This window comes from Aspergillus caelatus (genome assembly GCF_009193585.1).
Source record: "Aspergillus caelatus strain CBS 763.97 unplaced genomic scaffold BDV27scaffold_78, whole genome shotgun sequence".
Taxonomy (NCBI): Eukaryota; Fungi; Ascomycota; class Eurotiomycetes; order Eurotiales; family Aspergillaceae; genus Aspergillus; species Aspergillus caelatus.
Window position 1 is genome coordinate 55,169 of NW_022475341.1, and position 23,765 is coordinate 78,933.

At 48.7% G+C, this 23,765-nt stretch overlaps 8 protein-coding genes across 8 annotated transcripts; 2 read left to right on the forward strand and 6 right to left on the reverse strand.

Annotated features, from left to right (window-relative positions):
* Nucleotides 1-412: 412 nt before the first annotated feature.
* On the reverse strand, nt 413-5,361 carry BDV27DRAFT_108684 (putative RSC complex subunit (Sth1)). The gene is made up of 4 exons (XM_032064460.1): nt 5,101-5,361; nt 4,771-4,969; nt 960-4,696; nt 413-905 (listed from the first exon to the last, which is right to left on the reverse strand). The coding sequence occupies exons 1-4, from the start codon at nt 5,191-5,193 to the stop codon at nt 666-668; spliced, it is 4,269 nt and encodes a 1,422-aa protein (XP_031928038.1). The 5' UTR covers nt 5,194-5,361; the 3' UTR covers nt 413-665.
* A 1,130-nt stretch (nt 5,362-6,491) lies between these two features.
* BDV27DRAFT_108689 (BAR domain protein) lies at nt 6,492-8,647 on the reverse strand. Its single transcript, XM_032064461.1, has 5 exons — nt 8,162-8,647; nt 7,932-8,099; nt 7,741-7,856; nt 7,407-7,687; nt 6,492-7,346 (listed from the first exon to the last, which is right to left on the reverse strand). Exons 1-5 carry the CDS (start codon nt 8,286-8,288, stop codon nt 6,797-6,799), a joined length of 1,242 nt encoding a protein of 413 aa, XP_031928039.1. The 5' UTR covers nt 8,289-8,647; the 3' UTR covers nt 6,492-6,796.
* Nucleotides 8,648-9,503: 856 nt separating this feature from the next.
* mpt (putative DNA repair and transcription factor Ada) lies at nt 9,504-11,318 on the reverse strand. Its single transcript, XM_032066809.1, has one exon. It carries the CDS (start codon nt 10,944-10,946, stop codon nt 10,113-10,115), a length of 834 nt encoding a protein of 277 aa, XP_031928040.1. The 5' UTR covers nt 10,947-11,318; the 3' UTR covers nt 9,504-10,112.
* Nucleotides 11,319-11,704: 386 nt separating this feature from the next.
* On the reverse strand, nt 11,705-13,006 carry BDV27DRAFT_127628 (60S ribosomal protein uL2). Its single transcript, XM_032066810.1, has 4 exons — nt 12,881-13,006; nt 12,319-12,810; nt 12,151-12,236; nt 11,705-12,091 (listed from the first exon to the last, which is right to left on the reverse strand). Exons 1-4 carry the CDS (start codon nt 12,927-12,929, stop codon nt 11,954-11,956), a joined length of 765 nt encoding a protein of 254 aa, XP_031928041.1. The 5' UTR covers nt 12,930-13,006; the 3' UTR covers nt 11,705-11,953.
* Nucleotides 13,007-14,238: 1,232 nt separating this feature from the next.
* BDV27DRAFT_127632 (uncharacterized protein) lies at nt 14,239-16,563 on the forward strand. The gene is made up of 5 exons (XM_032066811.1): nt 14,239-14,467; nt 14,568-14,737; nt 14,861-14,990; nt 15,047-15,415; nt 15,466-16,563. Exons 1-5 carry the CDS (start codon nt 14,267-14,269, stop codon nt 16,321-16,323), a joined length of 1,728 nt encoding a protein of 575 aa, XP_031928042.1. The 5' UTR covers nt 14,239-14,266; the 3' UTR covers nt 16,324-16,563.
* A 14-nt stretch (nt 16,564-16,577) lies between these two features.
* Nucleotides 16,578-17,662, reverse strand: BDV27DRAFT_127633 (DUF1770 domain-containing protein). The gene is made up of 3 exons (XM_032066812.1): nt 17,243-17,662; nt 16,905-17,099; nt 16,578-16,799 (listed from the first exon to the last, which is right to left on the reverse strand). The coding sequence occupies exons 1-3, from the start codon at nt 17,549-17,551 to the stop codon at nt 16,761-16,763; spliced, it is 543 nt and encodes a 180-aa protein (XP_031928043.1). The 5' UTR covers nt 17,552-17,662; the 3' UTR covers nt 16,578-16,760.
* Nucleotide 17,663: 1 nt separating this feature from the next.
* BDV27DRAFT_127634 (adenosine kinase) lies at nt 17,664-19,766 on the forward strand. The gene is made up of 7 exons (XM_032066813.1): nt 17,664-17,943; nt 18,045-18,060; nt 18,130-18,283; nt 18,353-18,694; nt 18,779-19,116; nt 19,171-19,284; nt 19,423-19,766. The coding sequence occupies exons 1-7, from the start codon at nt 17,886-17,888 to the stop codon at nt 19,466-19,468; spliced, it is 1,068 nt and encodes a 355-aa protein (XP_031928044.1). The 5' UTR covers nt 17,664-17,885; the 3' UTR covers nt 19,469-19,766.
* Nucleotides 19,767-19,809: 43 nt separating this feature from the next.
* Nucleotides 19,810-23,580, reverse strand: BDV27DRAFT_108720 (uncharacterized protein). Its single transcript, XM_032064462.1, has 7 exons — nt 23,289-23,580; nt 23,138-23,224; nt 22,936-23,062; nt 22,691-22,868; nt 22,038-22,631; nt 21,435-21,985; nt 19,810-21,373 (listed from the first exon to the last, which is right to left on the reverse strand). Exons 1-7 carry the CDS (start codon nt 23,315-23,317, stop codon nt 20,342-20,344), a joined length of 2,598 nt encoding a protein of 865 aa, XP_031928045.1. The 5' UTR covers nt 23,318-23,580; the 3' UTR covers nt 19,810-20,341.
* Between the last annotated feature and the right edge of the window lie 185 nt (nt 23,581-23,765).

Consider the following 23,765-nt stretch of genomic DNA (forward strand, 5'->3'; position numbering starts at 1 on the left):
ATAGACGGGACTAATGCATGGGCTGTGCCACGATAAGATTTAGGGTCGGTCACTCCCGATGTCGGTCGGACTGGTAATTCATTAAATCACTTGGCAAGCACGATTTTACATTTTGCGCGCTCTTTTCATTCCAGTACAGTACATTCAATTGCCCATTAGTACAACTATATGTAGATGTACGACTACCATGGTCGCTGGTAGGATAAAACACAAATCTGAAAGGTAAAACGAAAAAGAATCCAAATTACAACCGATCTCATCATCGTCTGAGACAAAATTTGGAAGGGTAAGTCAAGTCTCTCTAGTGATGGGAAGGTGATAACATCCCTGCACGACAGGCAAAGGTAATAGACAACACAAAGTGAGAAGACAAAATCTGTATCTGATCATTTTATCGACCACTGAGTACACAGGAGAAGAAGGCGGGGTTAAATATAAAAGTAAACGAAAAGAAAACCATAAATTGAAATCAATCGCTCGTCTTCAATAGAGCAGAGCATGCGCCATCAACCATCATCCATCACCAAGTCACATAACGCCGTCCAAAGCCGGATGGGTACATGTCAAGAAAAGATCAAAATAGCAAAAGTGCGTTGTAGGGGAGAGTTTCTCCCGTACGTAATGAACAGAGTCAAGCAATCCAGGACGAAAGGTTTATGCAAAGGTCACTCCTCAGTTGTTCCAGTCTGTGGGGTTCCGTTGGCGGCTCCTGTGCTGTCCCGATTACCACTGTTGAATGTAAGCTTTAGCTTCGGTTGGCCGGGGGTAGTGACAGCGCTAGGAGTCTCAACGCTCGGGGTTGCTGCGAGGGACTGATCTTGACCAGCAGGCGCTCCCTGGTCGTCATAGTTGGCGAATTGCGGGTAGCCCTCGGTCTCTCTCTTCAGTTCACTCAGGCATTTTGCCTAATCAACGTCAGTACTAGTTCACTCATATAATCCATCAACGCGGCGACCTACCTCGATATCATTGGCATCTTGGAACAGGATGCTGCCGTCTTCATTATAAGTTCGAGCATTTTGACAGAGGAGATGAATATCATTCCTGAAGTCCTTCAAATTTTGGTATTCATCACGATTAATCTTCTTTCGAATCATTTCCATAGCAATCGGACTCTGGATGATCATGTAGTAGTCGGGATATTGCGACTTCGGGGGTGGCTTCATGAATGGCTCAATTATGGACCGGGTCACTGGTCCGTCTTCGCTATCCGAAGAATCTGCTGGTAACTCCTGCTCCATGTCCATCAACGCTTGATATGTATTGTTGAGTATGCGTTGCAGGATAGCGCGATCCTCTGGGCTCAAGGTCTCCACAGGCTTAGCCTGCCTACCCCTCTTACGTTTCGGCTGAGGGGTCTCTTCCACAAGCTCTTCTGCCTTGCGTTTCGGCGCAGGGCCTCTGCGACCCCGCTTCTTCGGCTGTGGTGTTTCAGAGCTTTCACGAGACGGCTCAGGCGAAGAATCGACACCCGTCTTCCGTTGACGTCGCTCCTTGTTGACACGGCGACGCTCAACTCTGGCCTCTTTTCTGGCGATGGCATCTTCGATTGTGTCATCGTCGGCATCCACAGCCATAAGCCATTGCTCCTCAGTGAGACCATCGTCGTACCGAGTAACCTTGCGCTCACGTGCGCCGCGACCAGCCATCTCAACCTCGACTTCATCCGTAACAGGGTTCTCCTCAGAGACATAAATTTCTGGAAGTTCATCCTCGCACATCAAGCGTGGCAGCGGGTGGCCAGGTCCGTAAGGATCTCTTGTTGGTCTCTCCTTGTCGAGGCGCTGGAATACAACCAGCTCTTCATCAGACCTTGCCATGATATCATTCAAATCATCATCATCCATTTCCTCCTGTTCATTGATCTGATCAGCGGCCTCGGCGGTTTCGAGGAGTGTCCGTAGTAAGGCTTCTCGTTCTTCATTAGTAGACTTGTTGTCGAACTTTCCTGCCTGAATGACTTTGCCATCCATGTCGAGCTTGAACTGCGCACGTTCAAGGATCTTCTCTTCAACGGAATTGGAGCTAATCAAACGAAGAATACGAACTTCATTCTTTTGACCAATACGATGCGCACGGTCTTGGGCTTGTAGATCTTGGTGGGGGTTCCAGTCGGAATCGAAGATGATGACAGTGTCTGCCGACTGAAGGTTAAGACCGAGACCACCCGCACGTGTGGAGAGTAAGAAGCAGAAGTACTCCGAATTCTCGGCGTTGAAAAGTTTCAGGAGATCAGAGCGATCGTCAGACTTGGTGGAACCGTCAAGACGGAGATACTTCATTCCACGAAGGCGCAGGAAATCCTCCATGATGTTCATGATCTGGGTCATTTGGAAGAACATCAAGACGCGGTGACCAGTGGCCCGGAACTTGGGCAGGATTCTGTCCAAAAGTTCGAATTTACCTGCCGTACGCCAAAGTAGATCGTTGGTCCCTCGCCCAGGGTTCATTTGATCCTCTACAGGCTCAAAGACGAAAGGATGGTTGCAAAGTTTTCTCAGCTGCATCAACATGTTGCTCAGACCGCGCATACCAGTCTTGCCTCCCTTTCCATCGCTAACAGCCATTTTGTTATGCGTAACAAGTTGCTTGTACAGCTTGGCCTGCAAGGCAGAGAAACGGCACTTGATGACCCTTTCTTGCTTATCTGGTAGATCTTTCTCGACATCCTTCTTGAGACGTCTGAGCAAGAAGGGACGAAGAACCTTGTGCAGACGGCGAATGACCAGCAGCTGTTCTTCTTCAGACAGCTCCATTCGATCCTGGCCACCAGTGTTGGCGAATGGGGTATTGAACCACTCATCGAACGATTTCACAGATTTGAAGATGTTCGGCAAAACGAAATTCAGAAGTGCCCACAATTCTGGCAAATTGTTTTGCAAGGGAGTACCGGTCAGAATCAAACGATAGCGGCTGGTATAGTACTGTGATAGAGTACTGCTCAGCTTAGACTGCGTGTTTTTCATGCGGTGGCCCTCATCGACGATCATATGGTTCCACTTGACCTTGCTCAAAATCGGTCGATCTTTGATAATGTATTCGTATGTAGTCAATAAAACCTGGAAGTTTCCCCAACGAATCTGCTGCTGCTGCTGCTTACGCGCATTCGGAGGACCCTTGTAGACAACTCTCGCAACGGACGGGGCCCATTTCTCAAACTCCAAGTTCCAGTTGGTGAGGGTACTGAGAGGCACAATGACAAGGAACGGGCCATTGTTCTTCTTCTTTTCAATAATGTAGGTGATCAAACTAATGGTCTGAATGGTCTTTCCTAGACCCATCTCGTCTGCCAAAATACCATTAAGGTTGTTGTTATAAAGTGAAATCATCCATTGCAGTCCCTTCATCTGGTACTCCTTGAGCGTGCCGCCAACGAGGATAGAAGGCTGCTCAAGGACAGCTTCTTTAATTCTATGGGCGACAGCATAGTAATCAATTTTGCGTCTTCCGCCGGTTTCGTCGTCAGTTCCGGACCCAACATCTTCTTCCTCCTCTTCTTCTTCGTCGTAGAACTGATCATCCTCGCCATATCGTTCTGCCAGGCTACGTTGTTGTTCTCTAACCGAAGCAGCAAGCTGTTTAAGGAAATTGTCGGTCTGTTTGAGCAGATGAGAGATACGTGAATCTTTGGCCTGTCCCAAAAGTTTCAAGTAGGTCTCCTCATCGTTAGCCTTAAGAGCCTGGAGACGTTGCTTGGCAGTACGCTCGACACGCTTCTGCTCCTCACGCTCCATGTGCTGGTGGTGTTGAAGCATCATACGACCCAGTTTCTGCATACGAGTGCGCTGTTGGTTTGCAGCATTCTGCAGCTCAGCACCATGGTTAAGGATGGCTTGAAGTTGATCGTATTGTTTCCTCTTCTCCCTGGTCTCACGAGCATCACGCTGTTGTTTCTCTAACTTCTCGGTAATCCTAGCCTCACGCAATGACTGCTTCTTCATACGGCGATGATTAGAGCGGTTCGCGGTCATTCCTAGATTATCGAAGTGAAACATTTCGTTCTGTATCTGTTTTCGGAACATCCGTTGCTTTGGAAGGAGATTGAGCATCTTGTATTCAATGAGGGCCTTCAACTTCAACGAGTCATCACCTGTTGCGGTATCGCTTCGGCTTGTATCCCATACGCCTATATTAGCAGGCAGCTCGGCCAATTCCGCTTTCCTGGCGTTGATTTTATTATACAGAACCAGCTCTCTTTCCTCGCGCACTTGTTCCAGATCAATACCGGGTGGCATCAAGGCAGGAATGCGCGTACGATATGCGCGGGAAGCGTGGTCGGAAAAGCTGATGGTTTTAGGAACAGAATCATAGGGCGATTGAAATGTTTCATAAAAATCTTTAGATTGGGGGGAAGTCTCTGTCGCACTAGCAGGCTGCTCTGTCTTGTTTTGAGACACGCCTACCAAGACGTTCTCTGCTGCTGTCACATTGTCTGAGGGGCCCGGGGTTTGCTGTTTTTTAGATGCGAACAGTTGCTCCTGAACACGAGGTGGGATTGAGAGATTCTTTGATAGCCACTTGAAAGCGACGATCTGATTTCTAAGCGTGGCCAGCTGCTCAGCCGAAAAACTACCACTAGCAACAGGCGCTCCTTTCTGAGACGCAACCTGTCCTAGGGCTTGCTGCTGACTACCTGCTTGGGTGGAAGTGCCATCCTGAACGGCACTGGTACCAGAAGACACAGAGTTCGTCCGACCTGGATTGCCAATGACAAGGTTAGATAAAGATTCTAGCCAGTACACGTGGAAATGTTCAGAGTGGCAGGCTTACCATTGACACCATTGGCGGCGGCAGAGTCTGGGCCGGCACCATTGATTTGTTGACGTTGTTGCGCCTGGAGCTGCTGCTGTGCAACTTGTCTTTGCTTCTGGAAAAATTGCTGTCGCTGAACGGCCGAAAGAAGGTGCTGGGCTTTCAGGAATTCGGGGTCATCATGGCGGACACCTTGCTCTTGCATCTGCTTGTACTTCTATGCGGCTGTCAGAGGGATCAATTGAAGTAGACATTGCCAAAGACAATTGATAGAGGAGAGGAACAAAGAAAACAAAAGAACAAGTAGGGGTTAGGAGCCCAGCGCGAAAATATGGCAAGGCGACGTACCTGGAACACCTCTTGAATATGCTGCTGTGTCAAATTTGGCGGCAGGCTCATGTTCCCAGTCGCCATGTTTGGTGCTGACTGGAGGGAAGCCATGATTTAGCGCGTGGTTTTACTGTTCATAGGCGGAGTAAACACGTTGGAGTTGACCTAGATGCGACAAAACCCGCGACCAAGCAGCTAGGATAACACGTGGAAAACGAGAGTGGTAAGAGTGAACGATAATTCGCAGCTATAGGGCGATGAAGCGCGCCAATTTACAGACGTGGAGGAGAAGTGGGCGCCTTGTATCGATGGATGCGACTGATAGCGGCCTGTATCTGGACCTTGGCGACAAGTTTCGTGATGTTTTGGGGTGGGAAGATACAGGGCGGTAGGCGACCGACCGGAAAGAATCAGTAATAAGGGAAGGGGGAGTGGCCCAACGCGATGCTAAATGGGTGATGGAGACCCCAAATGGAGGGGTCGCGCTGAAAAGGGCGCGTGGAAGGCCTGTATGGATGAAATGGAGATGGAGGGGACGGGGCTTTCGCGACTTTCCGTGCTGGTCGGGGAAACTGGCTGTGCTCAGCCTTTGCCTGTAACGAGGAGAGGTAGGCGGCGAGACGTTGGAAGAAGATTTCGTGCCGCCCGCACGTGATGCCATGCTGACTCATCCGTCCCGCCGGCCGTGTTCGGGTTTTGGGGAAGCAAATAGGAAGGCGCCGGTTAGTTACTGGTTTGAGCTTCAGCTATCCTTAGTTTAGACTAGTTCATCACTAGGTACTACACCATATCAAGGTATCAGGGATGGTTTACGGAGTAGTAGGTACTAGCACAACAAGCAATCAAACAGATTTAGCCAAGAATATGGCCTTATTTTCATACTATATGCTCATTTATTGGAGTATCTGCGTAGTAGGCTTCTTACTCAATTCCAGAAGACTCACGCTACTGGCGTAACACGTATTATATATAAACTAAGACTCCCATTCAAAATCTTTCGACACCAACCCTACCACATCTACTACACTTCATTACTAAGTGAACTGAATGACTATAATCGACAACAGACAGTTGATCAAATCATGTACACCGTCACCCAACCCAGTGAAGCATGAAAAGCATGGTCCCTGGCTTGAAGTTCATTCAATCTGTTGGTAGAACCTCGAACACCTGGCTATCAGGCGGGCTCGTTGGTGAGCATCTGACTCGTAGATTACCTAGTTATCCAGAGGGGCTCAATGAAGCTTGGTTTGTCAAGTCCCTGGGGTGACCGGATAACGAGGCCAACAGACATATATATATATATATTACTTTTGCCAGTCGCATGAGTTCCCAGATGAACCCAACTATGCCTTTATATCATATCTTAACTTTCTCACATTTATAAAAAGATTCGACGCAGTTGACGCCGACAATCCAATATGCACGCCTAAGACATTTATGCATCAAAAGACGATGTAGTTTATCCTACATATAAACAAAGGTATATCGAGAGCATCTTTGCACAACTATAAATACAAATGCTGCCGCATACTACTACATGCCAATGAATATCATCAATAGCAGACTGATCATCTACTGCCACTCACCGCAGGCAAGTGGATAGTAGCCATGGCCTCAAAAGCCCCGCAAAATGAAAATGTTATGACACCCCATTGCGATCTATCCGCCGCAGCCTCCTAGAACTATCTGTGATGTCTGATGTGAGGCGACCCTATGCTTCGCCAGCACTGAGTATAGGCTTTTTCATAGGCGGTGGCGGTGGCGGCTTCTTCGCGCGCGAAGGTGGAGGGGGTGGAGGTGCTTTCTTCTGTACCGCAGCTCCATTCAATGTCGTCGAACTGCTTCTTCTCGTAACACCCCCAAATGATGATACCGGGGAATCAGATCGCGGGCTGGTCTCCTCAGACGGATCGGCAGCCATCCGAGCCAGGACGCTGTTCCTGCCGGTAATGAAATTCTCACTAGGCGCTCGATATGGTCGAGGACTTGGGCTGTACGCTTGCTCCTGTCGTAGTTGTGCTGGACTTTCGAACGTTGAAGTCCTATTGAGGAAAGGCCTCTGCGGTACAGTCTCCGGGGCATAGACTTCTCTCGAGTCACCCACATCGGACGGAGACCTGCTTGACCGAATAATGGGGCGCAGATCTGCCGAGTTGCTAAGTTCCTCATGCAGGGGTTCGCATCGCTCCTGATACGAATGGGCTGTGCTAGCACGGGCACGACCAGGTCGCCGACCACTCGAACTTTGTGCCTGAGATTGCCTGTCACGGAATAATTAATACACCTGTGAGAGGCGTTTCCTTGCGTCGACAGTTACTCACCGGCTAGGCCACTCATTCTTGAGTTGGAGAAGGACTTCTCTGCACTTTTCGTGGTAGTTCAACTGCGCTTCCAAAAATGCTTCCAAATCCGCAATACTCTCTGCTTCACCTTCTTTAATGTCCTGCATCCGCCGGTATACATCATCGTTAGCCTCCTCATATTTAGCCTTCTGGGTCCGAAGTTCTTCCTCTGCGCGGAAATCCTCCTTCTTTGCCTTCTGCATTTTGGACAACGAAGTGTCAAAAGCCAACCGTCGACTGTCGAGTTTCCTACGGGCATTCTGTATTCTATTAGGCATGCTGCAGCGATATCTAGTGAATGTGATGAATTTACCTGGTACTGCTTCATCTGCGCCAAGGACCGATCCAGGGACTCAAGCCAGCTTGAGTTCGCCTCTGCGATATACGACTCCTGGAGGCGAGCAATGCGCTCCTCTGTCCGTCCGAATTCTGTGGAATTGGAAATGAAATTGTTAGACGCGTGGATTTCAGGGAGATTGTGGAGGGTCATGGGCGATAACGTACTTGTAAGGCAACGGCCGTAATCTGAATGGGCGTCATAGTCCTCGCCATGGCTGACCATGCTAGTGCCCAAATGACCAATGGGTAATGTCTTCTCTTTATCATCACCTTCGCTGCGCTTCGAGACGGCTTTGACGTAGGCAATCATGGACTTGTGAAGGCGATCAAGACCTTGACGAAAAATCAGCCATTGGACGAATCCTTTCAGCTTTGGTATATATCGGCGGACTCACCTTCGTTTCGCACGCCCATTTCTGTCTCCATGGCTTTGAAATCATCCGAGAGATTAGTTTTGACCTCACCACCCATTCTCTCCCCCGCCCATTGCTTGAAGCGATCAAATTTCCTGTTGACGTTCATGGTGACCGAGTATAGTAGTAAGTGATACGGTTCGACGAATGGAAGAGAGGTTAAAAACGAATTGGAGATAAAAGCAAGATGGATCTGGCCAGCAGATTGGCAAAATAGAGAACGCAAAAATAAAAAGAAAACCGGCCGAACGCAGATGGGCACGAGACAATGAAAACGATCTTCCCCGCGGTGATCTAAGGGTAGAAAAGTGAAGAGAATAGAACAAGGTGGATTGTCGCTGGTGGAAGCAGGTCAGTGACCAGCGAATTCAATCGGCGTACAGAGAATTGGCCTGTAGTTGAAGAAAGGGGAAGGGGGGAAAGTGGAAGGTGGAAAGAAAGGATGCGACACCAAGTGGGTGGGAGAGGATGTTCAGGGATTAAAGAGGTATCCGATGGAATGTTACTACTCCTACTGCTACTATTTTACCTGTTATGACTCTCATGATTCAATGGTGGTAATTTATTTTTATTTCGATCGATTATAATTCCTTTATTTGTTTCAGTTTACCACCGACAAATTACAAAAAAGAATTATTTTTTTTTTACACTTGAGAGAAAACAGCGATATGCATTTGGAAAACCATGAATCCGAGGGAGCAAGAAACGCCACATGGATCGCATTGGATTGGCTTTGCCTTTACCATACAATACCTTTCATCCTCCACTGGGTATCGTCCCTCGTACTCGTATGTCTAGACCCTTGAAGGTAAAATAACTTGGTACGTAAATGACCTCTTGTATAATAATAAATTACGTAGTAGTTACTTACTGTTATTAAAGGTGGGGACGTTATCCGTATGATTGGCACCAATTGTTTAGCTTCTATGTTCTTGTATCTGACGAGGAAAGTTAGGTGTACCTGAAACCTTAGCCTGTTGGATGGGGTAGTTTGAAGTCTATTATTATCTACGACTAGAGTGTATCACACAATGAAGCCTCATAGGTCAGTTTCATTCAACTGCAACAAGTGACACGCGTTTTTGTGGGGCTTCAAGTGGGGATGCGATGCCACAAATCTGCTCGGATTGTCAGTCTTCTTGAACTGGAAACGTTGCCACTGGACTATTTTCGGAACAGTGCATATTGAGGTCTAGTCCTCTGGTGTTTCTGCAAAATATATCTGGAGTGGTCTAACAAGGGTAGGTCTATATACTATCATTGGACAATTGATTTAATATCTCATCTAATTCTAGTACCTAGCTGTTATCATATGTTGGATTAGTTCCAATGATCTGCAGCTGAATTCATGTAAACTGGAGGGGTGTTAGCCTATAGCACTAAAGAACCATCCTCTCCATACATGAAACTCCATTTAATTTTCTCCTGTGAAGAAGTCTAGAAGCCCCGGTGGGTTACACCTGCAGATCGTGATGCGAAAGAGATAAACAAGGCGAACTACTCCGTATTTAAGTGGGTAGACTCTATCTCGATACACAAACTCTATACTTTTCAATACAACCTCGAATTCATCTGTAATGTACATGTTGGGGTTGACGATTGGGAAAGCATATCCATCCTGTACTCCGGAAGCACTGACTCCATGGTGGCCCAGCTCTGCCCATCTACGTCAGGTTGACCATCTGACTCTTGAGAACCCCTGCGGGACTGGGTGGAGCGATTAGCCCATACTAAATCCGGAGTATTTAGTACACGGGATGCTCTCCTCCTATTTCGTTCTTTCTCCTTTTCCTTGGATCAATGGACAGGTGTACGGCAGAACGAACACAGGCTAACCGCCGTCCTGGTTGTGTCGAGCGGCCCCCCCTGTGCAGGAGTTATCTAATATCAGGAGGTTATGAGAACCCTACCCGTCGAGAAGCAAGCCACTATTTCAGGATGGCATGGCAGTGTCTACGCTTGCGAGGGGAATATCCTTGTCCAGACGACTTGTTTGTTCGTGTGGCAACAGGGCATCCCCAATATCTTGGCCATGGTGCTCAGCGGTACCAGCAGCATCTTCCTTGGGTAACGAGATGAAGTCCTTCATAAATTGGGCATCGAACCCAGACTCATACTCAGCCTCCGCGGCTATCAAAGCGTCAAAATCATTCCAGTGAATAGTATCTCCAGAATCGAACATGTCATCACCCTCCAAGCCGCAAGAGAAAAAGGGCTTAAGGACATCGGAGCCCACACCACATGGTTTGAATTCTGTAATATTCGATACTCGGCTGCAGTCATCAAGGGGACCCCTAGGGGGGCCCTTCAGGATGGCAACAGCATATTGCCCAGGGGTGACGCCCACGAGCTTTTTGAACACTCGATGGAAGTGGCTTGGCGTCAGACATGCCTGGCTGGCAAGTTCCCTAAGTGTCGGTTTGGAGCCAGTCGCTATCTTTGACTGGATGGTTTTACATGCCCTCTGTATCACTTGGGCCTGAGGATTAACCGCTAGCAAGGTTTGTGGCCTGCAGCGCTTACAGGGTCTGAAACCTGCTTTTTCGGCTTGCGAGGGCGTATCGTAGAATCGGACGTTTGCTCTCCGGGCGAGACGAGCTGGGCACGATGGCCGGCAATATATTTTGGTCGTTAACACAGCGTACACAAATGATTCGGCTGTTGCATCTCGGCGCACCACTGCCTGCCAGCGGGCAGTAGCGGACAGGGCCGGCGAGGCACAAACGGGTAGACGAGGTAGTTCCAGGGGCAGATCCTCCTGATTCATCACGTATAATGTGTTATAAGCCTTTGTCTAGCTTAACGGAAGATGAGATAATTCATGGAGAACATTGTTCGAAGAAAGTCGGTGTCTGGAGCATACGCTTGGCTTACGGACGATTTCCTCAGCCAGTGGCGTCTGGAACCGCTGATTGGTCAGTTTAATATCAATCATTTCGCCTCTAAGTAGAAAGTACATACCATCAGCCATACTTGAAGCCTCGGGGCGCTTTGTCAATTGGTTTCTGGTTGTATGAGAACTTGCTATATTTATATTATTTATTTTTTTTCGGGTACGGCGAGAAGGGTAGCATTCATTCGACGTCGGCTTTGTGTCAAGGGGATACTTTAGCAACGAGATAACAAAAATAGGTCGCGCCATATATGTAGACAGATAAATATGTCCATATATATATGGGCTTTGGTATCGAATATACTCCCGAGAAACTCATTTGATACGCAAGCGCTGAAAATCAATATAAATTTCAATCCCACCGGGGATGCAGAGACCTCACGACTTGCTTTATCATTACCCCATATAAGTAGATCATGGCTACAGCGTGCTAATTACTCTTTTATGGCAGTGCTAAGACCACACCATGAATGCATCTAATTGAAATTCGGACACAGCGCTTATGAATCCACATAAACTACACAGTAGACGGGCAACAAGTGGATCATGAATTCTTACAACCAAGTGGAGCACCAGGCTGGGGGAACATGAAATCTACAAGGACTGGATAAATGATAAGAATTATTCCGCCATGAACAAACAAGGAAATATTCTTCATTTTTTGGTCTTAACGTTTTTTGGCAAATGCTTTGAGATGCACGTAGAGACTCGATTTCTGGCCCCCTCTTTTTTGTTTTAATCATCAATGAAATTGTTGGCCACAACCATATTTCGCTAAGGACGCGTGGTAGGTTATCCGCAGTCGCCTAAGTACATGTGCCTCATAGCAAAAGAGCATTTTGAACCCGTCACAAACAAAAAAACTCCACACCATAATACCCTTACTCCTTGGTCTTCTGGGTACCACGGAGCAGACCGGTTCTCCGGGCAGCGATAAGACCGGCTTTTTGACCCTGGGCGGCGTAGCGGGAGATGGTAGAAGCCTTACCAATGTGCTGGTGGTTACCACCACCGTGAGGCTATAAAAAAGTAGGTCAGAGATTGATCCCTTCCAGAGCAAAAGACAAGGGTTCCTTACGTGATCAACGGGGTTCATGGCAACACCACGAGTCTTGGGCCAGGAGTTGCGCTTGACAGCGAACTTGTGCTTGGCACGAGAAGCCTCTGTAAGATGATGTTAGCATTCAATTTCGATTTCCCGCATCTCCTGCAAAAACCAAGCCAATTGACGGGAGTAAAGACATACTGAGCAAAGGCTTGTCGGTACGACCACCACCAGCAACGATACCGACCATACCACGAGAGGTGCTCTTCACAACCTTCTTAGCACCGCTAGGAAGCTTGATTCTGGTCTTGCCATCCTCAGGGTTGTGGCCAATGACGGTAACGTAGTTACCAGAGGTACGACCAAGAGCACCACGGTCACCAGACTTCTCCTCGACGTTGGTGACGACGGTACCCTCAGGAACGGAGGCAAGAGGGAGGACGTTGCCGACAGTCAGGGCGGCGTTCTTTCCGGCGTAGATGAACTGGCCAGTGTACATGCCCTCGTTGGCGATGAAGGTCTCGGTAACGTGCTTGAACTTGTAAGGGTGACGGAACTGGACCTTAGCGAGAGGAGCACCACGGCCGGGGTCGTGGATGATCTCCTTCACAACACCCCGGGTGTATCCATGGCGCTCAGCAAAGTCAAGGACACGGAACTGAGCAGGGGTCTTGTTGAGACGGGTGTTGGCCGCTGGAGGCGAAATTGTTATCAGCAACTTTGATCTTGAGGTTTTCGCTCAGAACTCTGCGGTCGCACTCACTGAAAATGGATCCACGACCCTTCCTCTGGTTGCGGATCACGCGACCCATGGCGACTTTCTAGATAGAGACCTGGAGGTTAGTATACAAGAAGAAAGACCCCTGCGACCCGGTGGTGGGAGTTTATCAAGTGCTCGTACCTCAAATCGAAGATGGGCTTGTCGGGTTGGTGGTGAGAATTCGTCGGCGGAAGGGCTGTGTGGGCTTTAGGGCGCGGTCGCTAATCTAGCCGAGCTTGGACTAGCGTCGCCGTGCGCCTCTCTCGCGCGGCTGTGGGTTTGGCGGCGCGGCTAACCGTGACAGTAACCATGGACTTTCAAGAACAACCGAGTACCCTCACGGAGTAACAGTTCATGCGACCACCTTAGTGCTTGACTTGTTTGATAAGCACAACTGGTACACAATCCATTATTCAGTCGAAGGCTAGACGTCCAATTCCCTAACTTGATCTTGTTTGACTACTCTGTCAGCTGTACTTGGTGACTACTAGGCGTGTTGCAACCCACGACCTCCGCCAATCACATACTTCTACGAGTATCTCGCAGTGAAACAGTCTTTAGATGATGGTTCCATCTGCGATGGCTCAGGATTCCTGCTATCGATTGACTTTGTTGGGTAGTATCGCTGTCTGACTGCATTAATGGTCTTCAAATTTCATTGCTCTATGCATGACTAAATGATGACCAAATCGAGATTGTTTGACAAAAGCATTATGCCCCTCAACAGCCTTTGAGAGGTTAGGAAAGAATACTATTCCCGAATGTGGAACACCACGCAGTCTGGGGTCACAGCTACCACAATGCGGAAACTTGTCTGATGATGCCCGAAGCACTGCAGCAGCGGTTAAATCAATCCTCCACTGGTATCCGCTGCAGAAGAAGAAAAACCATTGAACGAGTGGATCGATACATCTGCTGTGTCACTCATGGTGATAGCTTTGGTCCTTTCTCGGCATATCAAATGGCGCCGTGCTCATTGTCTAGCCTTCTGTAAACTAACGTTAGATGATAAGTTCCCAATGGGATCGCTCATTGTTGGCGCTCTTTCAGAAGCTGATTTGTCATTTGGTCCTCCATAGTTTTCTGCGAAATGACTCTACGCTGGCTCATACAGCGTCTCAGGTCCTCATTATGAGGTCATCAATGCTCAATCTCCTGTTCAGTACTCTAGATGTAGGCCAGAATAAAATTGAATGTTAGAGAATACATTGCTGTGATCGGGTTGTGAGTATACCTTGATACCGGCGGCCATCGATGACGCCAGAACCGGCCAGGCGCGTAAAAGCCGCGCTCCATTAATCGGCAGCAGTAGTGCAGTAGAACTTCTTGCGGCGCGCACTCGCCCACCCCCGTTCCATTTCAACACAACCACTTCAAACTTCAGCAAACATGTCTAACATGTCACTTTCTGACTCGGATATCTCGTCACTATCATCAGCGCCACCATCGGATGATGAGTCTGCCCCCGTGGCAGTTAATGAGCCTGTGGGCATCACCAAGTACTTCAAGAAGGAATCAGAATCTCCGCCGCCGAAACGGGCACCTTCACCACCACATGAATACGTTTTAGCAGATAGTCCGGACATTGCAGTGAGTTATCCATCAATTGACGATTTTTTAAGACTCTGCACGTTTATTTGACGCGTCTATGGACCGGTGAACATGTTTGCTGACTCGTCGCAACCAAAAGTTCATTGTAATGTTCCGCGCGCGTTTTCACGATGTCTTCCCGCGATCAGCACCACATTACGGACCACAAGACATTGAGAGAGGTGTTGCGGAATCGCCTCCCGGGGAGCATATTGAGAGGTTGCTATGTGCATTGCTTGGCCTGGTGTTGAACAGGAAGAAGGACGTGGAGTATGGATACCACCTATCACTTAGTTCCTACTATACTATGAAGGGCGCAGTGAGCTCCTATTATCTACAATCAGGATGTTCAAGGATTATGATAAAAGACTGACTATCCATCAAAATGCGCAGTCGACTTCATTACACACGCCCTCTGGAAGAAGCGATCCAAACCCATGTATCCCAGTGGCCCAAGGCTTGGCAGGGAAAGAACCCTCTTCATGGGGGTCGCACTTTCACAGGAATGGCCCCAGAAGAACGTGTACGTTCTGTGACCACAAATTAAATGAGATACAGTGGATAGCTAATACGCTTTAGTTACAATTACTGAAATCGCTGATCCTCTGGTCCCTTTCCTCCTCCGAAGCGGTTCAGGCAAAGATCAAAGAGTCGTACAAGCAAGCACGACATGAAGACGATTTGAACCAACCACTTTCCGTTCAACCATGGGGTCGCGATGGCTTGAAGCGTCGATATTGGCTCATCGAAGGCTTAGATGACACACACTTTAGGTTGTATCGTGAGAGCAACCCGGCGCTAAAGAATGTCACATGGTGGAGTGTGGCAGGAACAATTCCCGAGTTGAAGGCCGTTGCAGATAAACTCGACGAGGAGAAGAGCACGTATTCGAAGAAGCTTAGTGAGAAGATTAAGAATTCAGTTCCTCGCTTCGAGGGCTCAGAAGAGGTAAGTTATGATCCTCCGCTGTCGTCTTACTCTTGCTCATTAGTTGTAAGAAACGTAAACGCAGAGACTACCGCATTGCGCGCAAAGCACAATTTTCTAGGCCTGAGCCTGGATTTTCCCTTTATGAAGGCCGTACCCGTGGGAAAAAATTGAAGTACACATACTCCGACGATGAGGATATCTTCTCCGATGGCCTGCCTTCGACCCGACGATCCACACGCAACACCTCAGGCATTTCTTCACCCGCAGAACCTGTGGGTCCTAGGTTTACCGCTAGCGGACGGCAGATACGTTCGCGCGCAGGAGGAATGTATGGGGAAAGCTTGCTCAGTGGCCAGCGTGATGAGCTAGCTGGCGCAGAAGACACTGGGCGGCCTCAGAGGACAAGGCCTATACGAGCAAATGGATATACTGGCTACAACTTGGATAATGAAATGGATGAATCTGATGAGGGACACTCCAGCGGAAAGGAGTGGCAGGGTGGAGAGGAGGAAGAAGATAACGATTTCGAAGGCGACGACGAAGAAGAAGAGTTGAGTGGTGACGAGTCGATAGTGAACGGAGAAAACCCAAGCCTGGTAGTGCAGCTCAGATACGGTAAGGGGAAGGTGCCGAGCAGCCCTAATGGTCCTAGTGACACTTTAGCAGGGGAGAACGTGGGGGGCAAAGTGGAAATAGCGACTGAACCTGCGCCTCCGGAATTTATACCATCCTCAGACGCAGCGAAGCCAACCGGTTCTACACCAGGGGATGATGGATCTCAGGGGCAAAAGACTGAGCTCCGAAATGAGCCAAACGGCAAGCCTGAGGGAGGTGCTGAAGCCGTCCGCGTCGCTATGAGCACCGGGTCACATCCCTATCAGCCGGCGCCTGCTCCTGGTTCAAACGAGGGGGTTCAAAGCATTTGAAGCTACATACTCCTGGGCGTTGAATGAGTGGCTATATTGATAGAGTTCATGCTGGAGCGTGTCTTTTCACTTAGGTTCTGTTGTACACGCGGGCAAGTCAATGGGGTCTCCTAAGGCGTTTATGTGGTGGTAAATTGTCTGGTTAGTATCAGAGGAAATGTCTGTGTTAGCCTGCAAGTAGGTCGTGGTTATGAGTTTCACGACTCCTCGATAGCAGGCTGGCCTTTATATGAATGTCCTACGATGGCGTCTTTACTAAGAGAAGAGCTCCATTGAAATGTCTACAAGAGTTTAGCCAACTGCGCATAAATGTGCACCCGTGGGCTTAAAACATGAGGTACAGAAAGACCATCGAAGTGGCTATATTCGTAACGCCGTAACCCGAACTCCCAAAATGCAACCAAAATACCAGAAAAATCGCAGTTTGTTCAAACCAATTAGTCGGCACCGGCATTAGAGAACTGGGTCTTATAAAACTGTAAAAACTCCGAGAATGTCAGCCCCGATCAGAATAGCTACGTTACCCGAGCTAAATATAGCTACAGTATCAAATAACATGAACAGGGCAGGGAGTCACTCACGTCTTCCGCCTGTGCAGCAAGCTTACGGTCCCTCGTTGATGGGAGGGGAGGGAGTTTCCAGTTATTTACTTCGTACCACCATCGTCGAATTTTGCTGCCCAATGTTTGACCACTGAGAGACGCGTTGCGGTTCCAGAATCGCCAACCGGAGAGAGCGAGGGTCCAGAGGGTACCTTGGATTAGAGGGAGAAGAACCTAAAAAAAAAAGAACAGAGGTGCGTGAGCCTTGAGTGTGTTCCTTGATATCCTTTCTTCTTCTGCTTCTTCCTTTTCTTTTCTTTCTTTCTTTCTTTCTTTTTTTTTTTTTCAGGATAGTAGGTCTGGGGGCAGCCTCATACCTGATCTCGGACGGTGATCCATGCAACACGACCCCAAGTCTCAGCACCCCGTATGCTGGCCAGATAACTTTGTTCGAAGCGCAAATCAGGCATTGGAGGAAGATGATGCCGTCTTGGAGCGGGTCTGATCATTCGATGGGGGTCCACGATGTCGGATGGGATGCTGCCAGCCTCGGACGGCGCATCTTCAGCGACAGGCTTCTTCTCCGAAGTTGCGGTCGGAGGATTGATGTCATGGCTTGGGGATGGCTCTGGATTGATGGAGGCCGCTTGAATGGTCTCAGCAATTCCTAAGGCTGGGTCAGTCATTGTGGAAGGTGAATATTGTACGTTATGCAATGATAACAGGAAAAGAGGTGTTTGTATGGAGAGTTGTAGGCGGACATCGGAGGACTTCTCCCCTGATGCGATGCAATACGCTCCGTACAGTACGGTACGGCATATGATCCGGATCTTCTTTCTGTTGCTGCCCCTCCGGACCATCATCCCTCCCCCACCTTTTCTTGCATTCTCACCCTCACCCTCACCTTCTCCTCTTCTTCCTCCTCTCAGAGATTTTCTTTTTTCTTGACATTTCTCCTTCCTCTCCACACGTTCCTCCCACTAGTCCTTTCTTTACAGGCACTTTCTCTTATTAAAATAAATGACAATGGCTGCCGCTCAAGGATACCCTTTTCTTTGCTTGGAGAACCCTCTCCTCGGTACGTGAGGACTATTATCCTGCCTGGCTTGATAGATATCCGTAAAATTTGTGATTATGGGGCAATGCTAATGCAGGTCCTTTTCCGGTTATAATTTCCAGATATCCAAGCTGTTGGGTATGTTACAGATCTTGACCAGTCAAAATACTTTTGAAATATAGTACGTGTGCTGATACAGTTCTATAGTGATGCTGCTCTTCTCCAGAAGTATGGTCTGAAGGACAATGATGCTATCCTCGCTGAGGAGAAGCATATGGGGCTCTACGAGGAGCTTCTGCAGAACCATGATGCAAAGTTGATTGCGGGTGGTGCCGCCCAGAACACTGCCCGTGGCGCTCAGGTATGGGCTGAAATATACTTAAATTCTTTTTCTTATTACCCGTATGTTAACTATAATGCCACCCGTTAGTACATTCTCCCCGACAACTCTGTTCTCTACATCGGATGTGTTGGCCGTGATAAGTATGCCGATATTCTAACGGAAACCTGCACCAAAGCTGGTGTGCACACCGAGTACCGTGTGGACGATGTCCAGCCTACCGGCAAGTGCGGTGTGATCATTACTGGCCACAACCGTAGCATGTGCACCCACCTTGCTGCGGCCAATGAGTACAAGCTTGAGCACCTTCAGCAGCCTCAAATCTGGTCTCTTGTTGAGAAGGCTCAGGTGTACTATGTTGGTGGCTACCACCTTACCGTGTGTGTGCCCGCTATCCAAGCTCTTGGTGAAGAGGCTGCTGCAAAGAACAAGGTATGTATCTGTGACGACTTACTGAATTCAGCCTATACGGATGTTCCTTCTCAATGGACTAGTACTAAATGTGCACTCTTGCAGATCTTCATGCTCTCTCTTTCGGCCCCTTTCATCCCTGAGTTCTTCAAGGACCAGCTCGACAGTGTGCTACCATACACCGACTACACCTTCTGCAATGAGACCGAGGCTCGTGCTTATTCCAAGAGCCACCAATGGGGTACGGATGACGTCTCTGAGATCGCCAAGAAATTGGCTCAGCTGCCCAAGAAGAACACCAGCCGCCCAAGGGTCGCCATTGTGACTCAGGGCACTCTTCCCACCGTAGCTGCTACCGTTAAGCCCAACGGCGAAGTTGAGGTTAAGGAGTTCAGCGTTGTTGAGATCCCTAAGGACAGCATCAACGACACCAACGGTGCCGGGTAAGTAGACTTTTTTTCAAGTGAAAACATAAGTATGACTAACGTGTCTTATAGCGATGCCTTCGCTGGTGGTTTCTGTGCTGGTGTCGTGCAAGGCAAGTCTCTTGAAGAGAGCATGGACATGGGCCAGTGGCTCGCCAGCCTTAGCATCCAAGAGTTGGGACCTTCGTAAGTAACTCACTTTTTCGTCCTCTCTGAGCCAATGCTTTTAAAAACACCAACACTGGCGGAGGTCATTTCCTGGCTAGTATAACTGGCGGATTGAACGTAATTGTGAGAGAATGACTGACTGACATAATGATTTAGTTTCCCCTTCCCCAAGAAGGCTTACACTCCCACCAACCGGTCGTAAACTACTCACCTTTTTACCTACATCACCTACACAGCGCCGTAAGGATAGCATGTGGTGACAAAGAAAGAACTCTTTTTCTTTAGGATTCAACCTTCTAATACCCCACCTGTCTTTGACTTAACGTCTTCGACTTCTTTCCATCAACATCTTCTTGAGTGTTGCACTCCCATTGCCTGATGATTTATGTGATAGACAGGAGTTGCAGAGATGACGTTCTCAACAACGAATTTAATGGTCCGCACATTCGGTTCGATATACATATAAATAAATCTATTACCATCTTCAGCGATGTATGCTTGAATTCAGCTCGCTAGACTTGACACCCAGCTCTTGGGATTTAGTTTCTAAATGAGTAGTCTCATTGATATAGCTCTCTGACAGCTAAAAGAAAGAGATAATCCAAATAAATCTGGGAAACTGATAATTTGGCTCGTAATCCTTATCCCAACTCTTCGCCCCTATTACCTGAAGGCGAGCCCACGAACGCATGATTCCGCAATGTATGGTCTCCTTTTCGACTTCATGAATAAGTTGTAGAACGCTTATTGAATACAGCCTTTCACCAATATTTCACCAGTGAACATGACCGTATCTTTAATACCAGCGGTCTAACGGCAGCACGGCCAATGAGCCCACGTGGGAAATTTGACAGTGCACAAGCCTGCTTATGAAAAGCGGGCTTTGAATGCTAAGAACTGGACTAACAGATGGGAGCGAAGGGAGATGCTGCATAATCTCACACTGCACTTCCGACGCTCACAAATCGGAGCCCAGGTAACCAAAGCTTGCACCCACGTTTCCTGCGTGTATGCTTCTATCTCAAAGAACTCTTGGAGAGATGTTCCCCATACTTAGATCATCAAGAAATCGGTGTCACCCTCCATGTCCGCAGGGAGGTGTTTGACCAATAGCACCGTACTGGGTAGCAGATTTGCGACTGCCGCCGAACCCAGAGCTGGGGTAACCTGCGCCTGAGGAGAGCGTGTTGGCGAGGAACGCATCGTTTGCCCACGAGGCATTGGCCAAGCCACTTGAGATCGGCAGGCTGGGCGCACCGAGGGGTGGCGGAGAGCTTGCGGCATCTAGTGGTCCTCTGCTGTCCCACCCCAAGCCTGAAAGACGGTGGTGCGATGTGGGGTTTGACGAGGGTATCCACGAGGATATAGAGCTGGATCCATTTAAGGGGTTTTGCAGCTGAGATTGGTGCATTAGACTCTGACGAAGCATGAGATCGTTCACAGCCGAGTCCTGAGATAGGTGATGGCTTGGGCTACCGATGCTTCCTGGCATTAAATGACCGGAATGTTGCATAGATTGTTGCCCAAGGCCTGGTGGAGTCCTGGGAGAAGTTGCATCACCAACTTCTGGTGAGAGGCCCATGTTCCATATACTAGGGATACCAGGGAGGGAGGGTCGCGGCGCGTATGACTGTGATGACGGAACCCTGGCTAGGGCAGCAGCGTTTGCCATTGAGTGGCCAAGCCCAGGTGGAGCGATGGGAGTGTGACGAGCAGGAATGCTCTCTTCCCGAAATATCGAGTCCGTACTAGGATTGAAGATATGGCTGGAGCCGGGTTGCTGGTTGTTTCGTGGAAAGACGAGATGCTCCGGCAACGCCGGGGTGTTTTCATAGCAGTCCGACTCAACCAAGCGCTCCACACCCTCAACAATGCGGTGCATACTGGCCGACATTGACGCTGATTGAGAGCCCCCAAAAACACTTCTGGAATCAGTAGCGTAACTTGGATCTTGTGTTGTTTGTTGAATGTCCTCCCGTTCAATGCTCGCCGAGGAAATGGTATGGTGATGTCCCGAGGGACTGGCAAAGAACTGAGATGGAAGCCCTTCCTCCTTGTAAATGAATGTTTTTTTGTCACCGTCGTCGACTAGAGCTATGGGGATTTTCTGAAGGTAGAGCGTATTAGCAGTTGATTTTAATAAACAGAGGGAGAAGATTGCTGCATACATTGCTGACAACCAAGTCCAACCCATCAATTACGAATTCGCGGATTCGGTAAAGCATCTCCATGTTCGGGTGATTCCTTTCCACTCCTAGATCGTTCATCCGAGGCTTTTGGCGGCCACTTGTATCCAAATATCTACGTGATGTGGCCTCTTTATTTAGCGGCACAAAACACAGAGTCTCTTCATCTTCTTCCAAAAGGTAGTCTATCTCCGGAAGGAGGACTACATCGAATGTGGATGCGAGAAGAGTAAGTGTGTTGGCGTAGATTTTCCAGAACTCAATTATTTGGACAGAAAGCGGGGTGTCTTTCTCCTCTTTATGAGCTACTAGAAGATGGCTGACTGTGAGTAGCCAAGAGCTGTAGTTTCGGAGAGCAGGCAAAACACGTCGTGCAACAGCGGTGATCTTATCAGGGCCATTCTTTCCATCTGTATTGTTTGTTTCTTCGACTGCGAACCGCTCCACTTCAGCTAAAAGGATCTGAAGTAATGTAAAGAATGTCTTCACATTGATACGCCGGAAAAAGAGGCGTGCATTTGACACGGACTCTTCTGAAGTATATGTCAAAAGTGGCTCTTGCAATAGTCATACTTGGAGACTTACCATTGGAGCGCGTTCTAGAAAAATCTTCTGCAGAGATATTGACTAGACAGAACTTCTGTAAGGTGCCCTCTAGGGAACGCTCCTTCAAATCAACAGCAAGTTGATTCAGTACTTCATTTTCAAGCTCATCATGCTCGGGAAAATCTGTGCCTTTGTAACATTGAGCATGCAGATATACAAACCAAGGAGCCAACGCCCTGCCAGGAATACCGGCATCCTCGGGGCGAATCAGCTCTCTTTTAGCCCACAGATTCCTAACTTTCTTAAACTCAATTTCTAGGTTGCCCTTGGCAGATGGATGAGGTTCCTGGGCGGCTAGTGCCCTATAGAGGTGATAAGTGGCCCGCAAGTGGTTACCGTCGGCGAGGGCAATGACAGCCAATTGATTGTGCGAGGCACCAGAGGCTGGATATATTACTGTGGCAAGGTCATAATAACCTATGGCCGGACCCCAATTGCGGTCCTTGCCAACCAGTTCGGTTTCGCGGTAGCGTGAGAGATCGCCGAGACGGATAAGGGTCGCATGACATGACTGCAGAATACGTTTTCGAAGGTCCCCAACCGGTTGTACCGTAGAATCCTCCGCAGATAAATCTAACACAAAGGTTTGGCTGAGTAAGGAGGTTTACGAGGGAGAGGACGGCATTGCTCACTGTCAAAGTTGAATTTCCGCGCAACGTTTTCAAGCTCCGGAATTCCCCCGAAATGCGACGACAATTGCTGGATGTATCCTCTATAGAACCGCTGACTTGCTTTGATGAATTCGAGATAATGTTTCTCAAGCTTTCGTCGCTCTACTGGTTTCTTCTTCTTTCCGTTTTGCTCGCGGAACTAGGTTGCGTGTGCGGGAGGTTAGATGAGTCTCATCGATAGAGATTCCCAAAGCCGGAATACTCACGCGAGAGAGTAGTTTACGAAACCGATTGTTGATTTTGAGATGTGCATCCCAAAGGCGACTTTCCACGTCGATGGAGCGAGCGGCATCGAAGTCCTGAAGGATGGCATTCTGGCAAGCTGCGCGGAGTCTGCGATAACGGAGAGTGTCAGAACAATGCGCACGAGAGACGAATTATCTAGTAACTAGATGGATATAAACTGACTCAGAGAGGTAATGCGAAATTTCAGCAAACGTAGGCTCTTTCTCGGCAAGGCTCTTCAGAAGCTCTCCCTCGATGTCGAGCGCAATCCTGTACATTGCGGTTCAGAAAGTCGGGTTCATTTCTTTTCTGAAGAATATATGAGTATACTGACTGCCACGTATTCTGAAACGCGGACGCCATGCTCAGGATGGGTGAAACAAAGCTCGTTGTCACTCCACCGTCGACTTCGCCCGTCAGATGGCTATGGCTGGCTGGAAGTCTGCGGGCGACGAGAGCAGTGAACGATCCATCAGTAGTATATACGGAACGGGTGGGTTGGCGCTGGTCGGAAGCAAGGTCGAGAGTGACTGCACCGAGATGGGGGCGTCGAATGAGAATAGAACGAAGATAGGCTCCCACGCGCAGGAACGAGTAACGAGGGGTTCAAGCCGCTCGTTGCAAAGAAAATCCCAATATCACGGGAACTTCTGGACGGCGACCGAAAAAGACGGGCGTTGAATCGGATGAGATGTGGCTTTGTGGAGCGGTGATTGGCTTGCCCGCCTGTGGCTGGTGTGCGCCCAGGAACGATTACAGTACAATACAGGACAGGACAGGACGTAATGGTTCATTCATTACCGACACTGGT

Coding starts and splice junctions, on each gene's coding strand:
- BDV27DRAFT_108684 (XM_032064460.1), bottom strand. CDS start 5,193: ATGGCTTCCCTCCAGTCAGCACCAAACATGGCGACTGGGAACATGAGC. Junction 4,697..4,770: donor CGCCGCCAATGGTGTCAATG/GTAAGCCTGCCA, acceptor TTGGCAATCCAG/GTCGGACGAACTCTGTGTCT. Junction 906..959: donor AAGATGCCAATGATATCGAG/GTAGGTCGCCGC, acceptor GACGTTGATTAG/GCAAAATGCCTGAGTGAACT.
- BDV27DRAFT_108689 (XM_032064461.1), bottom strand. CDS start 8,288: ATGAACGTCAACAGGAAATTTGATCGCTTCAAGCAATGGGCGGGGGAG. Junction 8,100..8,161: donor AATGGGCGTGCGAAACGAAG/GTGAGTCCGCCG, acceptor TTTTTCGTCAAG/GTCTTGATCGCCTTCACAAG. Junction 7,857..7,931: donor TTACGGCCGTTGCCTTACAA/GTACGTTATCGC, acceptor CCAATTCCACAG/AATTCGGACGGACAGAGGAG.
- mpt (XM_032066809.1), bottom strand. CDS start 10,946: ATGAATCAGGAGGATCTGCCCCTGGAACTACCTCGTCTACCCGTTTGT.
- BDV27DRAFT_127628 (XM_032066810.1), bottom strand. CDS start 12,929: ATGGGTCGCGTGATCCGCAACCAGAGGAAGGGTCGTGGATCCATTTTC. Junction 12,811..12,880: donor GGGTCGTGGATCCATTTTCA/GTGAGTGCGACC, acceptor TTTCGCCTCCAG/CGGCCAACACCCGTCTCAAC. Junction 12,237..12,318: donor TACCGACAAGCCTTTGCTCA/GTATGTCTTTAC, acceptor ATCATCTTACAG/AGGCTTCTCGTGCCAAGCAC.
- BDV27DRAFT_127632 (XM_032066811.1), top strand. CDS start 14,267: ATGTCTAACATGTCACTTTCTGACTCGGATATCTCGTCACTATCATCA. Junction 14,468..14,567: donor CAGATAGTCCGGACATTGCA/GTGAGTTATCCA, acceptor CGCAACCAAAAG/TTCATTGTAATGTTCCGCGC. Junction 14,991..15,046: donor GAATGGCCCCAGAAGAACGT/GTACGTTCTGTG, acceptor AATACGCTTTAG/TTACAATTACTGAAATCGCT.
- BDV27DRAFT_127633 (XM_032066812.1), bottom strand. CDS start 17,551: ATGACTGACCCAGCCTTAGGAATTGCTGAGACCATTCAAGCGGCCTCC. Junction 17,100..17,242: donor GGATCACCGTCCGAGATCAG/GTATGAGGCTGC, acceptor TTTTTTTTTTAG/GTTCTTCTCCCTCTAATCCA. Junction 16,800..16,904: donor TTGCTGCACAGGCGGAAGAC/GTGAGTGACTCC, acceptor GAGTTTTTACAG/TTTTATAAGACCCAGTTCTC.
- BDV27DRAFT_127634 (XM_032066813.1), top strand. CDS start 17,886: ATGACAATGGCTGCCGCTCAAGGATACCCTTTTCTTTGCTTGGAGAAC. Junction 18,284..18,352: donor ACACTGCCCGTGGCGCTCAG/GTATGGGCTGAA, acceptor GCCACCCGTTAG/TACATTCTCCCCGACAACTC. Junction 18,695..18,778: donor AGGCTGCTGCAAAGAACAAG/GTATGTATCTGT, acceptor GCACTCTTGCAG/ATCTTCATGCTCTCTCTTTC.
- BDV27DRAFT_108720 (XM_032064462.1), bottom strand. CDS start 23,317: ATGGCGTCCGCGTTTCAGAATACGTGGCA. Junction 23,225..23,288: donor GCGTTTCAGAATACGTGGCA/GTCAGTATACTC, acceptor CGCAATGTACAG/GATTGCGCTCGACATCGAGG. Junction 21,986..22,037: donor TTCTAGAACGCGCTCCAATG/GTAAGTCTCCAA, acceptor CATATACTTCAG/AAGAGTCCGTGTCAAATGCA.